Source organism: Emydura macquarii, unplaced genomic scaffold, assembly GCF_026122565.2.
Source record: "Emydura macquarii macquarii isolate MOO-44397 ecotype Brisbane River unplaced genomic scaffold, CSIRO-AGI_Emac_v2 contig_2897, whole genome shotgun sequence".
Classification (NCBI taxonomy): Eukaryota; Metazoa; Chordata; order Testudines; family Chelidae; genus Emydura; species Emydura macquarii.
Genome location: NW_027133034.1, coordinates 2,786,551 through 2,811,431, shown reverse-complemented (window position 1 = coordinate 2,811,431; position 24,881 = coordinate 2,786,551). Strand labels below are relative to the sequence as shown.

Below are 24,881 nucleotides of genomic sequence, written 5' to 3'. Positions count from 1 at the left end.
TTCCAACCCCTAGAATGGGGAAAGAGTGGGCATATGAGGGGCAGAGCAGAACTCTGCTATGCCCAGTCCTACAGTCGTGTAAAATCCCTATGAGACTGTATGCCATGGTGTGAGTCAGAGTTGCTCCCCTACAGTCCTGACTTGCACATAGGTCGGATGGCACAGAATTAGGGAGCCAGGGAGCCTCCCCACTCAGACTCTGTTGAGCATCTTTGCCCACATGTGCTGTACACCTCATCCGGGATTGATGCTTTCACTTCTTAAACGTCTCATTGAACATTTTGTATGTGTGACTGGGTTTACGCAGCCTGTTCTATAGCCTAGCTAGAAGAAGGACAATAGTTAAATGCTATAGGTGTAGGCAGGCTAGTTATGGGGAATGAATGAATGAAAAAAATTCCCCAACAATACAATAAGAGGAGATGTATTGGGAGGAGTTGGTGGGGGAATGTGAGAGCAGGACTGAGTCTTGTAGTGAGAATCAGAGGAAACAATCTCTAGGAAGAGAGAAGAAATTGAGAAAAGAACTGGGGTGGTGTACCTCACTGGATCTTGGTGGAAGTGAACCATACTTGGGCCCTAATCCAGCAAAACAAATATATGCTTAGCATTGATTCAAAAAAGATGAGGATAGAGTTGAAGGTACTAGGATTAGCTTGTTGAAGGGATCACCTAACTCTCAATGATTAGTTTTAAAACTCTGTCTTAAACGATTTGCCCAAGGTCACACAGGAAGTGTGTGGCAGAGCAGGCGCTTGCCCATGGAGTCCCCCATCCCTAACTGGATCCTTAACTCTTGGGCTATTTTTCCTTTCAAAATATTTAAAATCAATTATTATTGTAGCCAAGGGCGATGATTAACGGTTGATATTGAGAAGGGGCACAAAGGCTCAGAGGGGGGCGGGGGGGAGACACACATGACGACCCCACGCTTGCCTCTGGGTCTAAAACAGAGGTTTTCAAACTGTGGTGCGCCCCATAGGCGGGCACAGAGGAACGTTTAGGGAGGTGACTCAGGTGGATCAGGCTGAAGAGGCCAGGCAGGTTGGGCCTGACCCGTATAGCAGGGCTCAGGAAGGGAGTGCCACCTCCACCCCAATTCACCTCTGAGGGCCACCCAGCCGGAGGACTTTCTGAGTTGAGCCCCCACTTTGAGTTACAATTTTTGGCTGTGCCCCCTCCCCACAACCCAGACAGGCTGGGTGGCCTGTTGCGGTGAGTCGGGGTTGAGGTGGCGCTCCCTCCCCAACTCCACCACACAGGGCTGGCCCAAGCAGCCAGGCAGGAACGTTGCCCTGCATCCCCTGGGGGGGGGCACACCCCACAGTTTGAAAACCTGACTAGAATCTGTCGCTAAGTGGAAGGCAGGGCAAGCCCCGCTGCAGTGCAAGGGGAGTAGTTTCCCCTGAGCTATAGGAGTGGGAGAGCAGCCTCTGCCTTGGAAACAGGCATGAGGCATTTCCCCAGGGCAGTCTGCAAAGCGGGCAGCGGGAAGCGCTGGGACTCCAGCAGCAGGGAAGGAGAAGCAGCCCCAAGTAGCTGATGGGTAGTAGTGGGGGCATGGCCCATAGCCAGCCACACTGCTGCTTCCTCCCCCTCCATGCTGCATAGACACATGGTGAGTGCCGCCACCAGGAGGAGCCGCTGCCTCCTCACTGCTGAGTGTCCCAGCAAGATGCAGCTTGAGGCCTTGCCCGCCCACCCACACTGCCCTGTGGGGCAGAGTCTGCCGCAGCCCCTCTGGATGGGTCCCCTCAAAACGTTTAGCTGTTGCTAAATGGAAGGCAGAAATCTGGCGGGGCATGTGACTCTACATGCCCCCCACACGCACACGTTGCCTCTGACTGTACCATCCAAAGGCTCCAACCAAGACTGGGACCTCAGTGCATTAATTGGTGCACAAATAAGTCTTCAGACATGGTCCCTACTGTTATGTGTCAGCATACACACCGAGAAATGAGATAAAAACACAGATACTCTTGCTGGACAGTTGCAATGTAAGACTACTTCATTTCCTAGAATTCAGAATAACAATACACAAGAAACTAAAAAAACAGGCTGCTCCCTAGAACAAAGAGGCACAGCTCACCCCACCTTGCTGTAGGCTGGCTGTCTACAAACTGACTCTAATTGCATGCTTTGCTCCAGAGCCCTCCATTGAAATCAATGCAAAATTCCCCTGGACCTCAATGGGATCAGAATTTCCACTTGTTCAGTATCTTCTGTATCCCTACATTTTAAAGTTAGATACGTCACCCTAGAACAGTTATTTTAGGGGTTCTCACAACAAATTTATTGGAGGCCTCAGAGCGCAGCCACCACTCTGCCAGATTTTCCTAAAATATTCCCCTAACTCCCCCATCCATTCTCCCTGGCCCTCACTGCCTCCCCCAAACCTCCTTTACCTATTCCCCCTGATTCCTGCTGTATTCCCCATCACCCCTAGGCCCCACTGCTTCTTCCTCCCCTTCCCCCCCCCCCAATTGTCCCGAACACCCTTCCATAGCCTCACACCCCAGGCCCACCCCACTTCTTGCCTCTTGACCACTGTGCCCAGTAAGGCCGGCCCTGTCAAACCCCTGCCACCCCAGGCTGAAGCCAGAGATGAAGATGGGGCTGAAGCCTGAAGTCTGCCGCCAGAGACCAGGGGGTGGCTGAAGCCCATTGCCAAAGCCTCGTGGCTGAAGATGGGGAGGAAGCTGAAGCCCGGAGCCCTGGAAGGCTGAAGCTGGACAGGGGGTTTAAGCCCAAAGCCTGACTCTGGAGCTCTGTGGTTGAACCTGCCCACCCCCAAAGCCCCTCCGCCCCTGGGAAGGTGGGTCAGAAACTCATGGCCACCTGAGGAGTCAAAGGTTTCTCCCCACCGAGCACACATACCAGCCCCTCATGTCTGCAGAGGCACTGCCCAGAGCCCTCAGGAGGCTGCGTGGTGCAAGGCACCGATCCCCTGCTGGCAGCGCCAGCAAACACCAAGGCACTGCATCCAGGAGTAACAGCTGGGTGCTGCAAGGAGCAACCACTGCTTTGTCCACCCCCCTCTCCTCCCTATCTCCACCCCGGAGGCTCTGGTGGCCACAGAAAAATCCCCTGGCAATGGCCACGCTTGAGAAACGCTAAAGGTTGAATGTGTGCTAGTGCATTCAATCATTGTCAAGTGTATAAAACTTCCCTTTTAAAACCATAACTCTTTGTTAAAATGTTAAAGTAGATGGCAAAATTCTCCTTGATTCCAATAGGAATTGATATCTTAAATATTCTCTAATGTGGGATTATATCTTGTGCTTGCACAAGGGATAGGCCTTTTGCTCCAAAAGTTTTTGTTTCCTTTGGCTAAAGGAGGTGGTTTGGTGGTCTAAAAACAACTTGGGAAGAGTGGCATTTCCCTAAACCACAGTTTCAAATCTCAGCAGTGTTTATTTAACCATTCATCTTTCCAAGTTGGATACATTAAATAATGGACAGTTTACTGTGTGGTGCTCTTTCAGATGAGACTTTTGAAACTACCTGGTCTATACTTATGGGGAAATTCAGTTGCCGGGAGTCATGCAAGCTACATAGAGTAGCTTACGTAACTTATGTCTACTTCCTAAATCCTCTTCTGTGTGCCATCTGCTACGCCTTTTGAGGAGGTGGTTTAATTTAATCGACTTCTGGATCGATTGAGCAGGTCGTCATTGACGCTCAATCAATACGGATAGATCGATCTAGTGGCGGCGAATTTGCTGCCATCAGTGAAGACATACCCTAAAATGTTGTCCACTCTCCATGCCCAGTAAACTGGGGTGCAATCCAGACCCCATTCATGCAGTGTTTTCCACCTCTAATTTATATGAGTCTATTACATTGACTCTACTAAGGTATTTAAAGGTAACTGATAAAGAAAACAATTTATTTTATCACATCAGCTAAAAATAAACTGCAGAGCAATGAGACTAAGGCTATGTCTACACTAGCACTGTTCTTGGTAAAACTTTTGTCAGTCAGGAGTGTGAAAAAACACACACCCCTGAGCATCATGTTTCACCAGCAGAAGTGCTGCTGTGGACAGCACTGTGTCGGTGGCAGGTACGCTCCCGCTAACATAGCTACTGCCGTTCGTTGGGAGTGGTTTAATTATGCCGACAGGAGAGGTCTTTGCTGTCAGCATAGAGCAGCTACATGGGAGATCTTACAGCAGCACAGCTGTGCCACTGTATGATCTATAGTGTAGATAAACCCTAGATCCTTGAGTCTGCGTAAGCTCTACTTAGCAAAAGCCCAAGGAGAGACAGGGGCAAAAGTTGGTTGTAGTGTACACAGACACTGTTAATCCTGGGGCCAGTCATAGCCCAGTTTGGCCTGTGGTACAATTTATAGCAACCTCATCACTGCTCTAACTTTTGCTCATCTGCAACAGCACCCAAAGCAGCATTTCTGCCAGCTGGGGATTGCCAGAGCAGAGCACCACCCCCATCCTCCTGGCAGCACACCCAAAATGCCCCCTACATCAAGGCTTACAAGTGGGTAGCATAGAACTGGTTATTCTGGTTCCACACCACTGCTGAAGTTTCCCATAAAAGGGGAGTCATTTTGGCCACTTAATCCATCCTTCACTGTGCTTTGCAGTGAATGGGGTGGTATAAAAATTAGAACAGAATCGAGGATTTGGCATGGACTTTTAAAGACCTCTGCTCCCATGCACTTTGGCAGGTTAATAAATGGATACCAGTAAATCACTCCGCTGTAGAAAATAACCTATGCATTCTTCTTTTGAAGGGTAGAGAACATGGCCATGCGCCTGGAGGAAGTGAATGAACGGGAACATTGTATGAAGGCTTCACTTCAGACTGTAGACATCAGGCTTGCTCAGCTGGAGGATATGATAGGACGAATGGCTGCAGCCTTAGACAAGCTGACTGGTATAGAAAGAGGGGAGACGACTAAGATATGCTCTAGAACCTCCTCAGACTGCACAGATGCAGCCTATATTGTGAGACAGAGCAGCTTCAATAGCCAGGAAGGGAACACTTACAAGCTTCAAGAGAGTATAGATCCTGCAGGAGAGGAGTCAATGTCCCCAACCTCTCCTACAGCCACACCCCGCCTGCGAAGCCACTCTTTCTATGCAGTGAATATGAAAGACAAATGTGGGTTAGAAAGGTTGGAAAATATTTTTAAAGAAAGGTCCGTGAGCCTTCATCGAGCTAGTAGCTCACACTCTGTAGCAAAGGACGCAAAAGTACCGTTAGCCCCTACGAGCACTTTGTCAATTGCCCCAGACTCCAGAAGGCCTTCATCTTGCATAGATATTTATGTTTCTGCCATGGATGAGTTGCATTCTGGTATAGAACCTCTCGACAGTTCACTTAATATACTTGGTACTGGAGACCCATCTCTGCAGGCTCAAATAGCCTCTTCTATTCTAGCAAACAGTACATATATTAGCAGTACTCCCACTGACAGAATTTCCAGCAGGAGTATTGATTGCGAGGAAACCTCTACAATGGAAACAAGAGTGTTTTCTTCAGACTATTCACATATCACAGATAGCCAAAACCTCTGGGACTCAGACCCTCCTTTGTATCAGAGCTTAGAGCGATCTAAAAGCAGTCGCTATCTGGCTACTACTCCATTTATTCTGGAGGAAACCCCAATCGTGAAGTCTCATAGTTTTATGTTCTCTCCTTCTCGGAGCTATTTCAGCAGCCTTGGGGTGCCAGTCAAAACAGCGGAGTACACAAGTATTACAGACTGCATAGACACCAGGTGTGTCAGCGCTCCCCAGACCATTGCAGAAAGATCTAGTTTTCCTGGAAATCATGGAGACAAAGTGGAGGACTTGGGATGCTGCCACCCGGAGAGAGAAGCAGAGCTAAGTCACCCAAGCTCTGATAATGAGGATATTGAGGCCAAAGAAAAAAAAGGGGCTTCCTTATCTCAAGATAGCAGCACAGCAAGAACACTGTCCAACAACATACCGCTTCCAAAAATAGAGAGGGCCAACAGTTATTCAGCAGATGAGTCCAACATGTTGTATGCACACACAAGGAAGAGCTATTCTATCAATGATAAACTGGATAGACAGCGTAACACAACAGGTCCGCGAAATCCATTCCAAAGGAGTAAGTCGTCCAGGCCGGAGAGTAGAGGAGACAATTTGTCTATGAGAAGACTGTCTAGAACAGGCACCTTCCGTAGCTTTGAAAGCAAGCACAGCTAGACGTGCATAACAGGAGGTCTAAGAGTCATCTGCTCTCCAGTCTATTTTCCTCAGCAGAATAAAATAACCTCACACCGTGATATGTCAACTAAAGTCAGAGTCTGCCACTGGTCAGGTCAGCACTTTGTTAATCTCATTGTCACGCACTGAGTTACTGGATCCTGACTGAGTTGACATTTGCACTTAAGGGAAGAGGGAGGGAGGGAGGAAAGCTTTATAAAGACTTTAAAAAAAAGAAAAGAAAAGGAAAAACCACCCTCATGAAGCCATGAGTAATGATTGAGTAGGTTCAGAAATCTGCCTTTTATTAGAAGACATCCTAGGATTTCTGGTAATTATTCATAAATTTCTAGGACACAGGGCTAAATTGGCAAAAAGAAAAGCATACAAATGAGACATTCTAAGCTGATTTCTTTTACATCAGTCTATCATTGCAATGACTGATGAAGAGCATCATTGTATTCTGTAGAAACCAGCAGTAAGCAAATCCTAAAGGCCCCCACCTCAAATCCCCACAATTTCTGCAACTGATCATTGTAAAGATAAACAAGGCAACAATCATATCCTTCACCTGTCTCTTTTTGTATTGACTTCTAGTGCCACAAAATGTTTATATTTTCAAGAAGGGAAAGGAAACAAGAACTGCCTTTTGTATTGCAATGTAAATGAAAGAAGAATTTATGTAAAAAGTTTAAAATTGTCAGGTGGTTTCCTGTACTAAACAGGCATTGTAGTACAGTTGAGCCAAGCTCAGGATGAATGTAATTAAGTGGAATAGTATATATTTATTTTTTTACCACATTTGTCATCAATGTATTGTCTCACTGAATTAAAAGATGTCATGGAACAGTAAGAATAATTGGCTGAAATGGTCAAAGCAGAGTAGGATGATATCATTATATTCTCATTGTTCTGTGCAACATTTCCATTACTTTCATTAATTGTTTTTCCCCTGCAAATTGCTACCATCTTCTTCTTGCTATTCTGTCATCAAGCTGTTGATTTTTCATATCATTCACCCAACACAATCATTAACAGCGACAGTTGTATCTGACCACTCAAAACATACGAAACAAAGTTTATCAAGCAGCCTGATTTCAGATTACCACAGTTTGACTGAAGTTGTTTAATGGAAAATGATCTTGGCAGAGAATGTTAAAACAATTTAAAAAAAAAAAAAAAGACTTCAGAGGTATGTTAAAGCACCAACGTGAAAGATGATATTTGTTACCAGCAAAAGTCATCAGTTGCAAGTATGCTTCCATTAAATAGCAAGATAGAACAAACCACAACATGCATTTTAATAAAAAATTCTGCTCTCGATTGTATGTATGGACCCCAAATGAAGTCAGCAGTAACTCTTCCTCTGTATCCAAGTGCAAAACTTTATAAGGTGTTTCATGACCTTATGATAGCCATCTCTTGGTCATATAATAGAGCTTTAAAAGTAGTAATTTCATCACATCATCTTGGAGGGGGAAAGCTTAATCTCGAAAAGTTTGGAACCTAATGCTAAGTGTTCTATTAGTTTAAAAAATAAAACAATCTCTAAAACACTACATGTGGATCCAGGTCCCTTTATTATTAATATTAACATGGGTGGGATTTTCAAAGTCACGTATGGAATTTTGAGGCATCTCATGCCCACTCATTTCATTGGCAGTTCGCCATGCAAATCCCTGAGGCATCTTTGAAAAATCTCAGCCTAATTTATCTCTAGGCATTCCATCCCAGGGGACTCTGAGTGCTGTGTGATTGGCAACAAAGCCCTACCTCAAAATAAACTATCTGACCCAAAAGAAGAGGCAATGAAAGCAGAAAAAATTATGATCAATTACTCTTTTCTGGAAAATGGTGAAATAAACAAATGCAACATGTTGACTTTAAAATACAAAATGTAATAGTAGTTAGTGCACCAATTATTTCCTTTTTCAGACTTTATTAAATCAGTCCTTCTGTTAGCTAGGCTCAGTTCGATCCAGATACTGTGTTTACTTGATTGCCTTGAAGTCCATGTACTGCTTTTCTGTCTCATGTGTCACTGATCAAGGGTACAATTTCTGACCTGTCACTCAGTGAATTACAAAGTGTGCTTGTGACAGGCTGATTGTTAAACAAAAATTGCATTGTCCCTAGGAAAGTGATTGTTTTACAGTCTGCTTCAAATGTGCCAACTTTTGTATCAGTCTGTTCCTAAGGTTTCTCTAAATCAGCCTTTCTTTGTTGCTTTTTTTATTTAAGACTGTTTTCTGAAATTATTCATAGACTTTTCCATCTTCATCAATATGATTAGCAAATTCAAGAAGAATTAATTTGAGACCCCCTCATCACTTTATTAGTTCAAAGTGCAGCGTTGGGGTAGTGTTGGGGTAGAAGGGTTTCCCAAACCCAGGAGCTGTATAATAATTTGAATACAGCACTTTATTGACCTGGAGCATAAATTCTAGGCGTGGTGAACTAGGACACTTTATTTACCTCTTTTATATATAAAATATAAATTCAGCTATAAAAAAAATGTAATTAAAAAATGTCAAAGAACTTCCCCTGAATGTTTCCCATTCATTTTAAAATATGGTGCCTATAGTATGTATTATGATGGATGTTGGAGTATTTTGTTTATCTTCACTTATTAACTTAGTGGGATGAGGATTTTACTCCGATCTCAACACTGAATGGTACAGGTTGTTATAACTTCTTTAACAGAGATAAAAAAAACCTCAGCCTTCATCATCATCTAACTATAGCTTGTGCCATATGAAGTATTATGTATTGAATGATATTTTAAGAAATATATATATATATATAGTCCATGTATAATCTAGTATGGTTTTGACATGTGATCATATAGTGAATGTTACAGGACAGCTTTAACAATACATGATAAAGTCAGATTTATAAATCTGTAACATTCAATAACATAGCATATGTTGCATTGAACATTAAGTTCCCCTATCCAAGTTGCTAGTATACATGTAGAATATGCATTTTTGGTCACAATCTATAACTGCTGTATGTCCCACACATCCTTCTGTACAGCTCCACTGTAAATGTCTGTATGAGCTGATGTATAAGTCTCTAATGAGCCACTGTGAGCTGTGATTGGTGAGTTGTGATAGTGTGAAAGATGAACTGGCATGTTATGCAAAAGATAAGATAAATGAACTTTAAATATTTTGAAACTCAGTTGATTTAGCTGTTTGTTTACATATGCTGGCCAATTAAGGAAGCAGTGTACAGTATTTTATAAATATTTTCATATCGTAATCGGTTCTGTTGTTTCCAGTTTAAGTGATGCTATTCTATAGTTGGGTGTACACTTGTCCTAGATACTGGATTATAGCACAATATTCTTTCACAACAATGTGATATGACTGAAGTAGTTTCTCTTCCTTAAAGTCCAGTCTTTTTTTGTGTCAATGAAAATGCATGCATTGTTCCATGAATTTCTTTGGACTACTATGGGGCTTAACATTTTTATTATTGCCTGCCTGTAATGATGAATCCAGTTAGGAATTAAAACAAATAAATAAAGTTTTTAGACTTTTCCATTATGTTCAATCTTTAAGCAAACTAAATTAATTTTTCATTCTTTTAATCTACACTTCAAGATGTCATGAAACTGAAATACTAAACACCAGGTGTGAACCAACAGCAGTTCTGAGACGTTTAGCTCTCAACTTTGGAAAAGAGAAGGTGTTTCATTACTGTTCTTAGCACAGCTGTCTGATGACAGTGAAGTACAAATTGCTAAAACATAACAAACAGTGGAGAGAAAAGGCTCATTAATCCACATAGCAAAATCACTCAACTCCAGATAGTTAATGTTGATTTAAAATCTTTTAGTGAAAGTGAATCTGTGTATATGGATGGGATGGATGATTTTGTCAGGGTGGGCGTGGCTTGAGAGATGTATAAGAGAAGTAGAATATTTGTTTCTTAGAAACTGTCAGGCACCTGGAAAATGGAAAAGTAAAGCATATCTGCCAAGGTGAACAACTGCTTTTACGGTAAAATGAGTGCCATTCGCAGCACAGGCCTTCATCTGATTCCTGCAGATGGAGTGACTAGGCCTGTTCTCTCGAAAGCAAAAGTTATCAATGTACAAGTTTGGACTGAATCCATTGAAATGATCAAAAACCTCTCTCTGAACTGTTAGTGCAAATTTTTAAAACAGGAAAAAGAGTCTTGTATTTGCTCAGGTTATCACTTTAAGTCGATTCAGCAACCATCAATAAGGAAAATATAATGTGGTTATTCTTGGATTTCCAAAGGGCTGGGGGGAAGGAGGATTGTGATTAGGTGGTTGTGATGATTATGAATTTCCCTGCCACCTAAAAACAAAAGAGACAAAGGGAAACAATAAATTTGCATTTTTGCACAAATAAGCCCATTTGAGACAGCAAAACCATGTTTCCAGATTAATGTCATTTATTACAGGACAGCTACATTGATATTTTTTCTGAGAAGGGAGCCCAAAGCTGGTGCAGCCTGAGTTCTCCTTCACCAATCTTACATAACCAACCGTATATTTCAAATAGGGGAGGAGGGCAAAAGTAAAGGACATTGTGGGGGGTGGCATTTAACTAATGAATCCCTTCATGACTGTGCATTAGAATTTACCCTCCTGATCTCTCTGGTGCATCAACAAATACATCACAGCACTAACCCTTCATGTGAAAGGAGTGGCCACCTCCATTTTCTGATTTACGTTGCTTTACAGTCAACTATAGTGACATGTTGGAGAGCAATAGCACATGTTCCATCCTTCCCCTTCCCAAGGCAGACTATTGGCCGATTATGATCTCTATTACAGTGGTGTAAATCTGCAGGAAGTCTACAGACATCAGTGGAGTTACTGTGCATTCACTGCAGAGTAACAGAGAGCAGAAGTGGGCCCTGCATTTCCAATTCGACACCACTTCCAGCTGTTATATACATTGTTCTAAACCAGGTTTCCAACATTATGCTACTGAATGAACCATGAGGCCAGCCTAACTTCAGTTCAGATTGTCTGCGAAATCTAGTTGTTATCTGCTACCCTTTCATTTTTAACATAGGCAATTCCTTTCTCAGATCTACCAGGACTCCACAAAGTTCCTACTTCAAAGGCTCTTAAGGAAAATGGTGGGTTATGATATTGCTCTTGCTGGTGGAAAATGATAACTTTTGTTTATATGAGAGTAGTGGGGAAATGGCTGTGAAATATGACAAGAAGTATGCACAAGAGTAAACTATATTAAAGGTATGTCCTTCCCCCACTGCAGCTGTCTTATGTGAGGAGAGCCTCTAAGCTGCTAGTGCTGTCTGGAACAGTGTTTGCAATATTATTGTACTAATAGCTATGTCATGATATAGTATTTGGGTTATCATTTGTAACTGTTATACCAATAGTTTATAAAGGGGGGAGGAACAATTAAAATGTCATTTTTAAATGAATTCCTATAAATATGAAGGTTTTGAATTTTGATTTATTCAAATGTATATATATTACTAGGGAAAAACTGTCATTTTTTAAAAGGTCTACTGGATTCACAATGCACTTTTAGACTGCGTGGTTAGATATATAACAAAAAGCAGAAGTTGGCAGTTACTGCAATAGAACTTTCTGAAATTTCTGTAACAAACGTTTTGCAATAAAAAAGGATGTAGTTCAAAACATTTCTACAGTTTTCCGGTGCATTTATTTGCCGTCATCTGTTTTCAACATCACGATGGACAGTGATGCAAGTGGCAGCTGCCTTTCTCCAAATAAAATGTGATTGTTGTACTCCAGTTTTTGCCAAGTCTGACTTAAAAACAGAGGTACCCTCCCTCACAGCACTTTATAGATGTAATTAAAGAAAATCAGACTGGTTTAATAGGTCTCACAACCACTTCTGGTTCCCAGTCATCTAGATGTTTTTAAAGCAGACACTGGTTCCTGTAGTTCTTTATTAGCTCAGACTTGGTTAGGCTCCCTGACATAGGTAGTACTAGATTTACATAAAGCCCATATACTACAGACACAGTAAAAGAAGAGACAAGGCGGATGAGGTAATATCTCTTATTGGACCAACTTCTATTGGTGAAAGACAAGCTTGCAAGCTTACTCAGAGCTTGGGCCAATACATTCTGTACATTACATTGGTGAACAAAGAATCTAGAGAAGCTGGGAAGGATCCAGAGGCAAGCAACAAAGATGGTCAAAGGGATGGAATGCAAGACACATGAGCAAAGGCTGAGGGAACTGGGTATGTTTAGTTTGGAAAATAGACAATTAAAAGAATCTCTGATATCAGTCTTCAGATACCTGAGGCTGCCATAAAAAAGATGGAGAAAAGTTGTTCTCTTTTAGCACAGAGAGCAGGCCAAGAGGCAATGGGTTCAAACTACCGCACATCAGATTTAGATTAAATCTCAGGAAAGCTTTCCAACTGAAAGACCAGTGAAACAATGGAACAGACTGCTGTGGGAAGGTGTGGACTCTTCTTCACTGCAGGTTCTCAAAAGGAGGCTGGATAGCCATATGTCTTGGATAGTTTAGACACAACAGATCCTGCATCTTGACAAGGGGTTAGACTAGCTGACTCTTGCAGTACCTTCTGACCCTATGATTCTAAACAATACTCCTCACCCTCCTTGTGTCTCTAATATCCTGGGATCAACACTGCAAACCATAAGTGAAGACAGACAGATTATAGAGATTGTCAGGATATCTGATGCCCCTAATAGGTTATAACAGAGTGCAGGAAGCCAGGTGATGCAGAGTCAAATGCTGGCTTTGCTACTAACTTACTATTGTATCTTGGGTAATTTATTTAATTTCTGAGCCTCAGTTTCCCCATCTAAAAATTAGACTAACACTTACCCACCTTTGTAATGTGTTTTGAGATTTTCAGATGAAAAGCTCTTTTTAAGTGCAAATGGTCATTTATTGTTGACAATATGAAATAGTATCATTTACTATTAATAATTATTATTGCATATATAATGCTACCAGAAACAGAAAATACTTGCTCCTAATCATGAACTACAAGACCATGGGGTAATAAAAAAAGCTAATTGGCTCCATGCTCCACCATTTATCTTGGCTTTGCAACCCTACAGCTTTGTCCTGCCAGTGTGTGCCTAAACTGGCAGGGGTCTGCAGATTATACCAAGTTGCATCTCTATAACCATACAACCATAGAATATTAGAGTTGGAAGGGACCTCAGGAGGTCATCTAGTCCAACACCCTGCTCAAAACAGGACTAACCCTCAGCTAACTCATCCCAGCCAGGGCTTTATCAAGCCGCAGCTTAAAAACCAATAAAAATGGAGATTTCACCACCTCCCTAGGTAACCCATTCCAGTGCTTCACCACCCTCCTAGTGAATTTTTTTTTCCTAATATCCAACCTAAACCACCCCCACTGCCACTTGAGATCATTGCTTCTTGTTCTGTCATCTACTACCATTGAGAACAGCCAAGCTCCATCCTCCCTGGAACCCCCTTTCAGGTAGGTAAAGGTTGCTATCAAATCCCCCCTCATTCTTCTCTTTTGCAGACTAAACAAACCTAGTTCCCTCAGCCTCTCCTCAAAAGTCTTGTGCTTCAGCCCCCTGATCATTTTTGTTGCCCGTCACTGGACTCTCTCCAACTTGTCCACATCTTTTTTGTAGGGGGGGGGGGGCCAAAACTGGACACAATGCTCCAATTCGGCCTCACCAATGCCGAATAGAGGGGAATAATCACTTCCCGCGATCTGCTGGCAATGCTCCTATTAATGCAGCCCAATATGCCGTTAGCCTTCTTGGCAACCAGGGCATACTGCTGACTCATATCCAGCTTCTTGTCCACTGTAACCCCTAGGTCCTTTTCTGCAGAACTGTTGCCTAGCTCGTCAGTCCCCAGTCTGTAGCCGTACATGGGATTCCTCTGTCCTAAGTGCAGGACTCTGCACTTGTCCTTGTTGAACCTCATCAGATTTCTTTTGGCCCAATCCTCCAATTTGTCTAGGTTACTCTGTAACCCATGTAGCCTCATTTACTGTGCCTGGGTGATGGGCATCTCTGTACCCCAGTTAGAAAATGACATGACATAGTCATGAAAAAAGATATGTGTTTTTAAACTAAACTGAAGTGTTTTATCCCCGCTTTGTACCCTGAAATGGTATTGCCCAGCCATTAGAATGAAGCAATTTAAGAGCAGTTAGATGCACACAAGGTGCCTTCTCAGCAGAATGATATGGTTAGGAGTACACAGTGTAGTTGTAAATGTCAGTCCCAAGATATTAGGGTGACAAGGTTTGTCTGTTTTATCAACAGAGGTTGGGCCAATAAAATATATTACTTCACCCAGCTTGCCTCTCTAACACTAGGAGGTATTTAGCAGGTCCACCACTGTGGCTGGAAAGCCCTACACCCTTTTTAATAAGCACATATTGGGTCATGTACACCAGTGTTTTGCATCAGTGTCTGCTAGCATAGACCCCAGCAGAGAACCTGCGGAGGAGGCTTTCGTCAACACAAGATATCCCTTTGCTGGAGCAATGCTGCTGGCATAGTCCCAAAAGTTGCATAAGGGTCAGAAGACAAGGTGCTGATTCAGAAAATCCCTGTTGCAATCTCCACCCAAAAAAAAAAAAAAAAGGCAGCATTCTAACTGTGTTAAGGGTGGAAGCACAACCTGCCCAATCTCATTAAATGCCATTTTTAGGCTCAGAAGATCTCAGTGGTGCAAGGAGGTAAAATTTACCTTTCTCTGAACAATGAGGATGAATCTGGTTCACTGATATTTGATGAATGTCAAGATTTACTTATTTGAGTGAGAACTGTCAATATAGACAGAGCATTTCTTTCCTTGAGGAATAATAAATGCTTGTGTTTGCTGAGTAAAGGAACTGCTACAGCTACTCTGCTATACATCCTGGGTGGCTTTGTGAAGAATGTTGAAGCCTCTGTGTTGTCATGTGTGTAATAATTTTCCTTTGAAATTAAGAAGGGAGGCAGTTAGAAGTTAACAAATACATGATTAACCCCTTAGCAGATTAATTCTCACTTCTCATGGAATTGCTGCATCCACGGTGGATGCAACCATTTGTGTACGTGCACTGATTGGCAGACACTGTGCTGTATTTCAGTTTTGCCTTCTAAGAAAGTCAACAATAAAAATGAAGGCAACATTTTCAAACTTCGGAGCATGAAGTTAAGCAGCATGATTTTCAAATGGAAAGTCAATGAGAGGAAATTAGAGCTCTGTTGAAGTCAGTGGCACTGGCAGGTGCTCAGTAGCCCTGAAAATCAGACAGTTCAGGTAGGTGCCGAAAATTACTGTATGTGCCTAAGCATGAGACCGCTTTCAGCCAATAGCAAATGATGATTTAACTGTAGCGAGATATGGAGCTGTTAATGATCACGAAAGGCTTTCTTTACAGAAAGTTGCCAGAATTCTTTGGAGATTAGCCCCAAATAACTTGATACTTGAATGGTTTAGCCATATTACAGTGTATTTATTAACACAAAAAGTTTGTTCTCCAAACTGTTAGAGACAACACGTCAGCTCCAATAATGTTGCAAGCCGCTCCCAAAACAGTAAAAACCTCAGCAAACCCTATTCTATCCTGCAGAGCCCAGAAACAATGATTTGATAATGAAATAAGTTTACATTTCATACAATCAAGTTTCCGTTTTAGAATATAAGTATTCCCGTTAAACTTGAATTAAACTAAAAACCTGTTGTGCTGCCATAAGCAACTCAGTTCACATCTCTGCGTTTGTCTTCTCACCTGCGAAATGAGGATAACAACGTTTGCCTTGCTTTGTGGAGTATTTTGAAATCCACATATGGGTGGGGGAGACTCAATAGAAAGTCTCCCATTGACTTCAATAGCTTTTGGATCGGGTCTTGTACAAGATGAACTAATAAAAATAAATAACAATACTTAAGTAAGTCATCCTTCAAAAATGTTATAGGGGCTTGCTCATTTTCCTGTCTGTTTACTTTGGACATTTTTTTATATATTGGCTTTCAAACTGTAGTGAAGCATGAAATAAGTGCCACGACTGCAATTATCCATGGTCCCTAATGTACACTTATATGCAAACAAGGTTTTATATTATAATATTTAAAAAATAAAATAACATTTTTTGCTGTTTTAAAGAGTTAGAGTTTCTCTCCTGAATCTTATTTTGTTTGGGACATTGAATATATGTGTTTCACTTTGACAAAGTTTTTATCTTTAGTACTGATGACATTGTTAAAATTAAAATCTAGTTAACTTTTCTGTATTTGGTTTGGTTTTGTTTTAAACTTTCTGCACTTCACTCAGCTTGGACAATGAAACTAGACACTCCATTTCATTTCTTGTTTTTCCACACAAGCTCTATTGTAAATACTTCAGGGGAATGTTTAAATCGTTGTAGGCCTTTGGATAACTGGGCATTTGCCCAGAAGGCCATTACTGGGAGCTACAGTGCCTGTTTGCTCCCTCCTATTAATATGCACAGACAGATGCATTCCCTCTTCCATTTGCCTGCCTCAACATGTGCAGGACCTCAACACACTAGGAAAAAAAGCACCCTCTGCTCTCTGCCACACCCTGCTGCTGTGTGTCCCGAAAACAACATTGCACATAGCAGGAACCAGTACCACCCACCTGTCTCCCAACATGAGAAAGAGTCTCCGTTATCTGACTCGGTAGCCATCAAGGTCAACAGAGTTCTCTCTAATCCATCTGGATATACATATTTCACTCATCAGTGGGGCATTTGACCTCTGGCAACCGCCTCAAAGAGCAAAAATGCCTGACACTTCCAAGGAGATTGAGTCTAGGACTTTTGTGAGGATCTCCAACTCTGTTGATGCATTATATATGGCCAGTGAGCTCTTCTTCCCCTTTAAGGCTGGGAGTTACCTGGGCTGGATGGGTGAGTGGAGTGGTTTAGTAGGTTTGAGGAGGTGAGTAAATAAATGATGGGTGGATGTGAGGCAGGAGAGCTGGAAGGGGTAGTGTAGAAAAGATTTACATTTAAAATAGCAAACATCACTGCAAACATTAATGCCTTTTAGACCAGTGGATGGTTTTACACATCACAGCTGCGTTAAGAGCCTGAAGAACCATCTACTGCCAAAAGCTAGGCTAGCACACTGTATACAGCCAAATCCATTACAATATTTCTAGCTACAACTGATCTTCTCTGCTCCTTTCCTCCTCCCCACCCCATCACTTCGTTTGTTTTGCATGCTGATTATGCTCTGCTCCATATTCTGTCCTATTGTTTCAGTATCCCTTTTTCTCTCTTTCCTCTCTGCTCTTTTTCACCACAACGTCTCTCTCTCAGAAAGAGCACAAAACACACTAATGACTGACTTTGGCTTTCAACCTCACCATGTTTGAGTGAGTTTGAAATTAGACAAAGAAGCTCTTCTATCTTGCGGGGGGCGGGGGACCCACACACTTTTCTGAGCATTTTAAAACCTCAAAAGTAGTTAGATCAAAACTCGGGACTAAAACTTTGGTGAGGCTGCTTAACAATCAACAAATGCAGGAGCAGCCATGACGCCTTCCCATATCTCCCTCAGAATTGCAGCCATTTTTACTCCTTCCACCCAAGTCAAGGTTTACAGAATAAAAAACAAGTGCCATTCTATTTTTGGTTTTGTAATTTACACTATCCCCATCTGGCCCAATCCTGTGAGGTGCCATAAGTGGAAGTTAAAGGAGCACAGTGCATTTCAGCAGCACTTTACATTATAATGCCTCTCAGCTGCAGCTGAGCAGTGCACAGGGGAGACTATGTAAAGATGGCTTGAAGCCTCCTTTGCTCTCCCTCAGTGCTCAGTTGGTAAAGAGGCTGCAGCACAGGATCTGGGTTTAGACCTGTATTCCTAAAGAATTATTCACTGCCCAAGCAATTATTCATTTAAATAGGGAGACTAACTTTCCAGATGTAGACTGGAGAACAAATGCTACTAATAATGGTATGGCTCAGTTATTCCTGAATGTGGTAGGATTTCTCCAACAAAGAGTCACTGAACCAACAAGAGATGATCCTATTTTACAAGTGGATTGAGTTTTAATTAATTGGAAGAATAATCAAACACAGGTCAGTAACTAAGCTCTTATATTTCAAAAGGGCTGACTTTGATAAAATTAAAGTAAGTGGTTATAGTGAAGTCAACTGGATTGACAAACTCAAGGATTTAAATGTAAAACAGGGTTGGAATGTCTTTAAATCAGAAGTGCAAAAACTATCTGGAATTTGAAGCCTAAGCCAAAGGAATAAACTTGTAAAGAAGGGCTCCAGACCTAACTGGATGGGGAAAAAAAAACAACCCAATCTCAAAAAAGGACGTTCGGAGAAAGCTGAGAGCCTATGAGGAATGGAAAACAAGATTGCTTTGCAAAGAAAGCTACATTTTGGAGCTCAGAAAGTGTAGGGATAAAGTGAGAATTGCCAAAAGTCAAACTGAGTTAGACACTGCAAAATAAATTCAAACAATAGTAAAAGGCTCTTTACCCTTATAAATAAGAGAACAAGAAAAGCAGAAGTGGAGCCTCTATGCAGCAAAGACAGGCTAGAAATTAAGGCTCACCAACGTGTGGCCCAAAAATTAAATGAATACTTTGCCTCAGCTTTCAATAAAGATTATAATGTACAACAGGGGGGAAAGGCTAATGAGAATGAGTGTATAGAAATGAATATTACTACATTTGAGGTAAAAGCCAACTCAACAAGTTTAATGTTCTCAAATTGGGGCAACAGATCATCTCTGCCCTCACAATGCTGAAAGATCTGGCATATGAAATTGCAAGGATGTTTAATAAAGCTATCAAGTTGGGGATGGTACTATATAACTGGAGAATAGCAAACATAGTACCTACATTTAAAAAAGGAGAAAAGTGATATTGGCAGCTACATACCATGAATAAATTTAGGCTGGAAATTAGAGGAAGGTTTCTAACAATCAGAAGAGGGTTGTCATGGAACAGGAGTTGTGGGAGAAGCAATCAACCTAACTAATTTTAAGATGGCGCTTGTTAAGTTTATTAACTGAATTATATGACAGGGCTGCTTGCAATAGCAGGGAAATGGAATTGATGGAGGTCCCTTCCAGTCCTACCTTCCTTAATGCAAAAGAGCAGTAGGAGATTAGTATCACATAAAGGAGAAATCAGCCACTCTTCCGTCACAGCGCTGCAGAGATCACTCGTACACAGGCAATGGGATGGGGTGGGTGATCTAACAGGCTTTTTCTCTGTCTGCTTTCTGGGGAACATATTAATACATTCTGGGATGCAATCCAGGCCCATGAGAGGTCGTGTCACTGCTTGCCCTGCAACCTTAACTCCCTCAGAATGATTTGCTGTGTAGCTCCCAATTTAGGTCACTCCCAAACAGCTAATAGAATGCAGGTCACACCCTGCCTGTCTGAATGTAGCTACAGCCATGGTCCAGCAGCTCTGACCCCCAGCGGCTGATAGCAGCACTCCAGTCACACTCTGGTGAGGTCAACCTGCAAGTAGTAAGCAAGGCTGCTGGAAGCCAAATTCCCACTCCCGAATTTTCCCAAAAACGTGTATTCTGCACTGTCCTGCCCTCTCCTGGACACTTCAGAGATTATAGGTCCATTGCAACAATTTGTTACTTTCATTGGCGTTACCAAACAATTCAGTTTAAATACAACACTGGATTAGTTTTGCTTAAAACAAGTTTATTTAACTAGAGCGAGAGATTTTAAGTGAGTACAAATATAAGGCATTAAAGAGAAATAAAAATAAAAGGCTCTCCAGTAACTAAAACTTAACAAGCTAGACTTCGCTCAAGGTAAAATCTTTACCACATGTTTCCAGCAACAGCACTGACCAAATTCTCAGCTCTGAACCCTCCACAGGTCAAAGGTTGATTCCTTTGTCTTCTCAGGTGCAATAAAGAGAGGATTCCTGGGCTGTTTTTGCCCCTCACGTTTATAGTCCAGTCACCCTTTGAAATACATTTTTCTGACAGTTACTGTTAGGTGTGGTAGCCTAAAATTTAGATTTGTGTAAGTATTAAGGCCTGTGTATAGAATTTTGGGTCTACTTGCCTGCTTGAAAGCTGAGGTTTTTTGGGTTGCATGTGTAAACAAAGAACGGAACAAAGACACTATGTATTACTTTTGCCTACCCACAACCAGATGGGTTTTCTTTATACTATGAGACGAGATAAGGGATGTCGTTAAAATGTTTCGAGCTGTAATGAGGGTTTGGTATATGAATGTACAAATGAAGGATAGCTCTGACTCCTCTTCAAGAGAGAGGCCAGAGCAAGGTTAAGCAACCAGTTGGGAGGAACAAGTGGGGTAAAGGGAGGTGTGAGAAAGAAACTACAGGGCCGTAAAAGTGACCTAAATTGGGAGCTACACAGCAAATCATTCTGAGGTAGCTAAGGTTACAGGGCAAGCAGTGACACAAAAGTTACCATGGCCAAAATGTAACCTCGCTCCGTACACCTCCTACGGGATACAAAAGTGGTGGTACCAGAGCCTCCAGACTCAAGACACTCCAAAACGGAACAGGACCACAAATTGTAAGGGATAATACCAGAGGTGAGCACTGCAGGTATAATTAAGCCTAGTGTGATGGGGTGGACTTACCCCGCACTGAAGGAGTTAAGCTGATGCTATGGGCGGGGGAAAGTCCTGTCTCCCCCTCCCCCCCCAGACCCTGCTGGGCATGCTCCAACTGCTGCCCTAGCATAAAAAGTAGCCCATGAGCAGCCCAGCTCATTCTTGGCTGACCACCGAGGAGGGATGCAGGAGGCTCTGAGCCAGGAGCCCCTTCAGCCTGACAGTGGGAACCAAGAACCTGGGAGACCTTGCTGGAGATCAGCCACTCGGAGCCAGACACCTTCGCCAAGAGGCTCTACAACCCAAGGGCGACGCGGGCGGCAGCTAAGCAGAAAAGGGAACCCAGAGGCCCAAGGGATGACCCCATCAATGACTGGGTAGGAAGCAGACCAGGGGGCTAGCATGGTATAACTGAGGGTGGAGAGAGGCATCAGTCAGCATGTTTCGGGATGATCCCCGCTGACCCAGTGTCAGGCTACCCCAACACCAATAGGGCCCTGGGCTGGGGCTCAGAGGAACAAGGAGGGCCTGAGCCCCCCTACACTGGGCGTCACATCCCCAAGGACTGCCAGAGCACGCCGCCCCGACCTGAGGGTGACTAGTGACTCAGGCCACGCCACCCTGACCCAAAGGCAACTATTGACTTGGGCCGCTAGGTCGTGTTACCCGTCGCAGGAGCCAGCCAATATGCCTTACATCTGCAGGACGCAGGGCCGAGGAGACAGTCTTGTCAACTGCACTCGCGGGGGGTGCCCCATGCCCCTCATTAGCCCCTTCAACTTCCCCAACAGGGGTGATAGGGAGGGCTTTACCCCCCCCCCCCACCCAACACCTAGCAAGGAGGAGGATGGGGGGAGAGAGAGCTTTATGGCCATAGAGCGGGGAATGAAGCTCTATCTGCATATAAAGCTATGGTTATGGGAAAGAAAGTTTCACTAGTGTGAGGAGCTATGGTTTTATGGCTGCTTGGTTAGCCCCAATAAAGTCATTGCCTTGCCAGCACTTTGGACTCTGGCCTGCTGCTTTCTGTCTGGGAACGTGTCTGGGAACTGAGAGAAATGGGGCAGAGGAGCCTTAACAGTTACCCCCAGATAAAGTTCCTTCTTGCAGTGAGGATGGAGATACAGGATATGTATATACCAGAAACATAAGTCGCCCTATATTAATTACTGCGGTAGTTAATGTCCACACTACCCTCCTCACCAGGAGCACTTCCACTGACCTAAGAGGGGTTGTGTGGGGAGGTGAGAACCTGGACTCTCACCTCTGCTGGCAGCTCCCTGTCAGGAGCCTGGCTGCCTCCACTCCCCATTCCCCACCAGGAGTAAGGGAAGCTGACCGGGGCTTCTCCCCGTTCCAAGCTGGGGGAAGCCACCCAGGGCATCTTTCCCCAGGTCCCAGACAGGAGTGGGGGGAGAAACCACCCAGGGCTTTTCACCCTGGCTCCTGACCAAGAACAGGAGAAGCAGCTGCTCAAGGCTTCTTGCCCTCGGGGAGTAGGGTCCAGCGGCTCTGGCTTTTGGGATCCCCGTTCCCTGCCGGGAGCTGGGCAACTTTGTCAATTTCATGGTTCACTGGTCCAGCCACCTGGGTCCATTCTCCTCCAGCTCCCAGCCAGGAGTGCAGAGCAGCTAGGCTCCAACTGGCCAGATTTCTTGTCAATTTCACAACAGAAATTGACAAGACCGCAAACCCTGGATGTAAGAGATGTAGTGTCTACACAGACTGACATAATTAGATTGATATAAGCTGCCTTATGTCAACGTAACTGTGTAATGTAGACCAGCCTGTGGAATCCCGTGGTGGTGTTTATTAAAATACAGATCGGTCTGTTCCTGCCCCCCTGTTGCCAAAGAATTGCCACTTGACCAGTGATTGCCAATCAACCTGCCAAAACAGCAAAAGCTGGGAGTAAGAGCAATATGTTTACTTGTTCACTGCCTTTACATATTAGCTCTGATTTCTCTCTATTTAAAGCTGGGCGAGGAGGGGGCTTTGTATTTTCTAAAACAAATTTACTTTTTTTTTTCCACGTTGATTGTAAAGCCTCAATATCTCACTGTCTCTTTTTTAAGAGATGTAGGCACCTGTATCCGTACTCACCCATTTTTTTACTACTTTCAAATGTTAGTGTTTTTTAGAAATTTTAATTAAAAACATTGATTGAAAATGTTAAAAGAAAAATGTCTGATTATTAGTTATCAAAGAGCTGTAACCAAAAAATCAATAGCCAATTTAAATGTTTTGATATTTCCTATAAAAATTTTGGGGGAAGAAATTAAAAATACAGGACATTTTTCACAAAAAAATGGAGCTCTGAAAAATGATAGTATTTCCCCTGCTCTCCCAAAAAAAAGTTTAGAGAAAAGTTCAGTTTTCAGTGAAAAACCTTTGACTTCTTAAAAAAATTGATCAGCTCCAATTAGAAGCATGAATCATAACCCATTCGTACAGTCACAATAGTTGTGTACATATGAGAAAATTTAGAAACAAAGTAGTGAAGTCAGTAGCGCTTTGGGTGCTCAAGGCTTGGAGGCAGAAGATAACTGTGGAATAAATTCAGGGTCATTTGACCATCACATGTATACTGCATTTCTCAGTTTGTCTTATAAATTAGAGCAATGTTATGCATTGAATAAGTGATAAATCTATTTATTATTAAACAAAGTTTATGCATCTCAGAAGCTATTGGTAAAAATCTAAAAGTTCAGGACTCTACTGTGTCTTTGCCACAAGCCTCAAATAAGGGACAGTGGGTAGTTATGCTGCCCCAGGCCCAAACTAGGGACTTAGGGTCACAATCTAGTCCTTGATTACCAGTTTGCTTCAGGGAGAAGTTATTTCTGTCAGTCCTGTAACCAGTGCAGATTGCTTCCATAACAGCACAGCTATGCTAGCAGGTGAATAGCAACCTTATGGAAGCAACTGTCCCTCAAGCAGTACTGCCAGTAATATGGGAACCCCATGCATAGGAACAAAGGGGCAGGGTCTCAATTATGACCTCAGAGACTAAGTTCTTTGGATGCTTTCTGAACTTATTTGGACTGAAAACTCAGATGGCAAAGCTTTTTCTTTTTTAAATGACAGGCTTACTGGTGAAATGCCCAGTTATTTGCAGTTGGTTACACACTGATAACATTTATGTGCAAATAATTATTTCATGAAAAACTGCTGAGCTTCTCAACAAATTTGTAACATGTTGTTCAATCAGCTCCATGGTGGGTCAGACGGAGTAGGAAATAGTGCCTCCAATTCAGGTCCTGGCCAACTGGCAAAGGTTGTTACAATATTGTGCCAGTTCTTCAGCTGGTATAAGTCAACCTAGCTCCATTGACGTCAGTGACACAATGCTTATTTACACCAGCGGTGTGTCTGGCCCATTGTTTTTAATGAACCTTTTAATTAGCCTTTTTCAAATGTCCAAACAAGTTTTGGTTCAGTTTGCGTGGCAGCCACAAGCCTGCGTCAGTTTTTTACGGCTCCTGAACCAGTCTGCGCAGTCTGCTTTCCAGTCACTGGAGAAGGCCTGGGTACAGCCCAGCTGCTGCTGCCCTGCCTGCACACACACGTCCCTCCCTGAAAGTGAATGGGAGTGGAAGCCAGAGGTTGCTTTGGAGTCAGATCAGCTACAAAATCAGGGCCTTGAACAATGGAAGGTCACATGCCACCCCCACTCGCACACCTCTCTGAGACTGGATTTGTTTAAATACCAAGGTTCAAAAGTTACAGCTTTTAACTGTCCCCACAAAAGGTTTTGTAATATCATATTAATCTTTAAGATTTTGGAATATTAATAGGCAATGACAATCGTATGTAGTATACTTGGTAATAAGCTCCAATTCAGTAAGGTATTCAAGCGCATGTCTAACTTCTTAAGCACAAGCAGTGCCTTTGCAATCAATTATCCCTATCATAGAAGTTAGTGAGACTACTAATATGCTTAAGTACCTTGCTGTTTTCTCAACCTTACTCTGCACTAAAGATCTGATCTATATACTTACCCACAGCAATATTTTACTCATGCTAGTAAGCCCACTGATTTCAACTTAATTATTTATATTAATTTTCTTGTCTTAGGACCCAAACTCTAACTCCATCTCTTTGCTGCAACAA

The 24,881-nt window shown here is 42.8% G+C and overlaps 1 protein-coding gene across 4 annotated transcripts in view; it reads left to right on the top strand.

Moving 5' to 3' along the window:
- TRPM3 (transient receptor potential cation channel subfamily M member 3) overlaps positions 1–6,282 on the top strand; it is a 593,929-nt gene extending 587,647 nt beyond the window's left edge. For all 4 annotated transcript variants that reach the window (XM_067569296.1, XM_067569294.1, XM_067569295.1 and 1 more), the window contains one exon: positions 4,756–6,282. In XM_067569296.1, coding sequence (XP_067425397.1) covers positions 4,756–6,199 — 1,444 coding nt within the window. In that variant the 3' untranslated portion in view covers positions 6,200–6,282. The remainder of the gene's footprint in view (positions 1–4,755) is intronic.
- Positions 6,283–24,881: the final 18,599 nt, after the last annotated feature.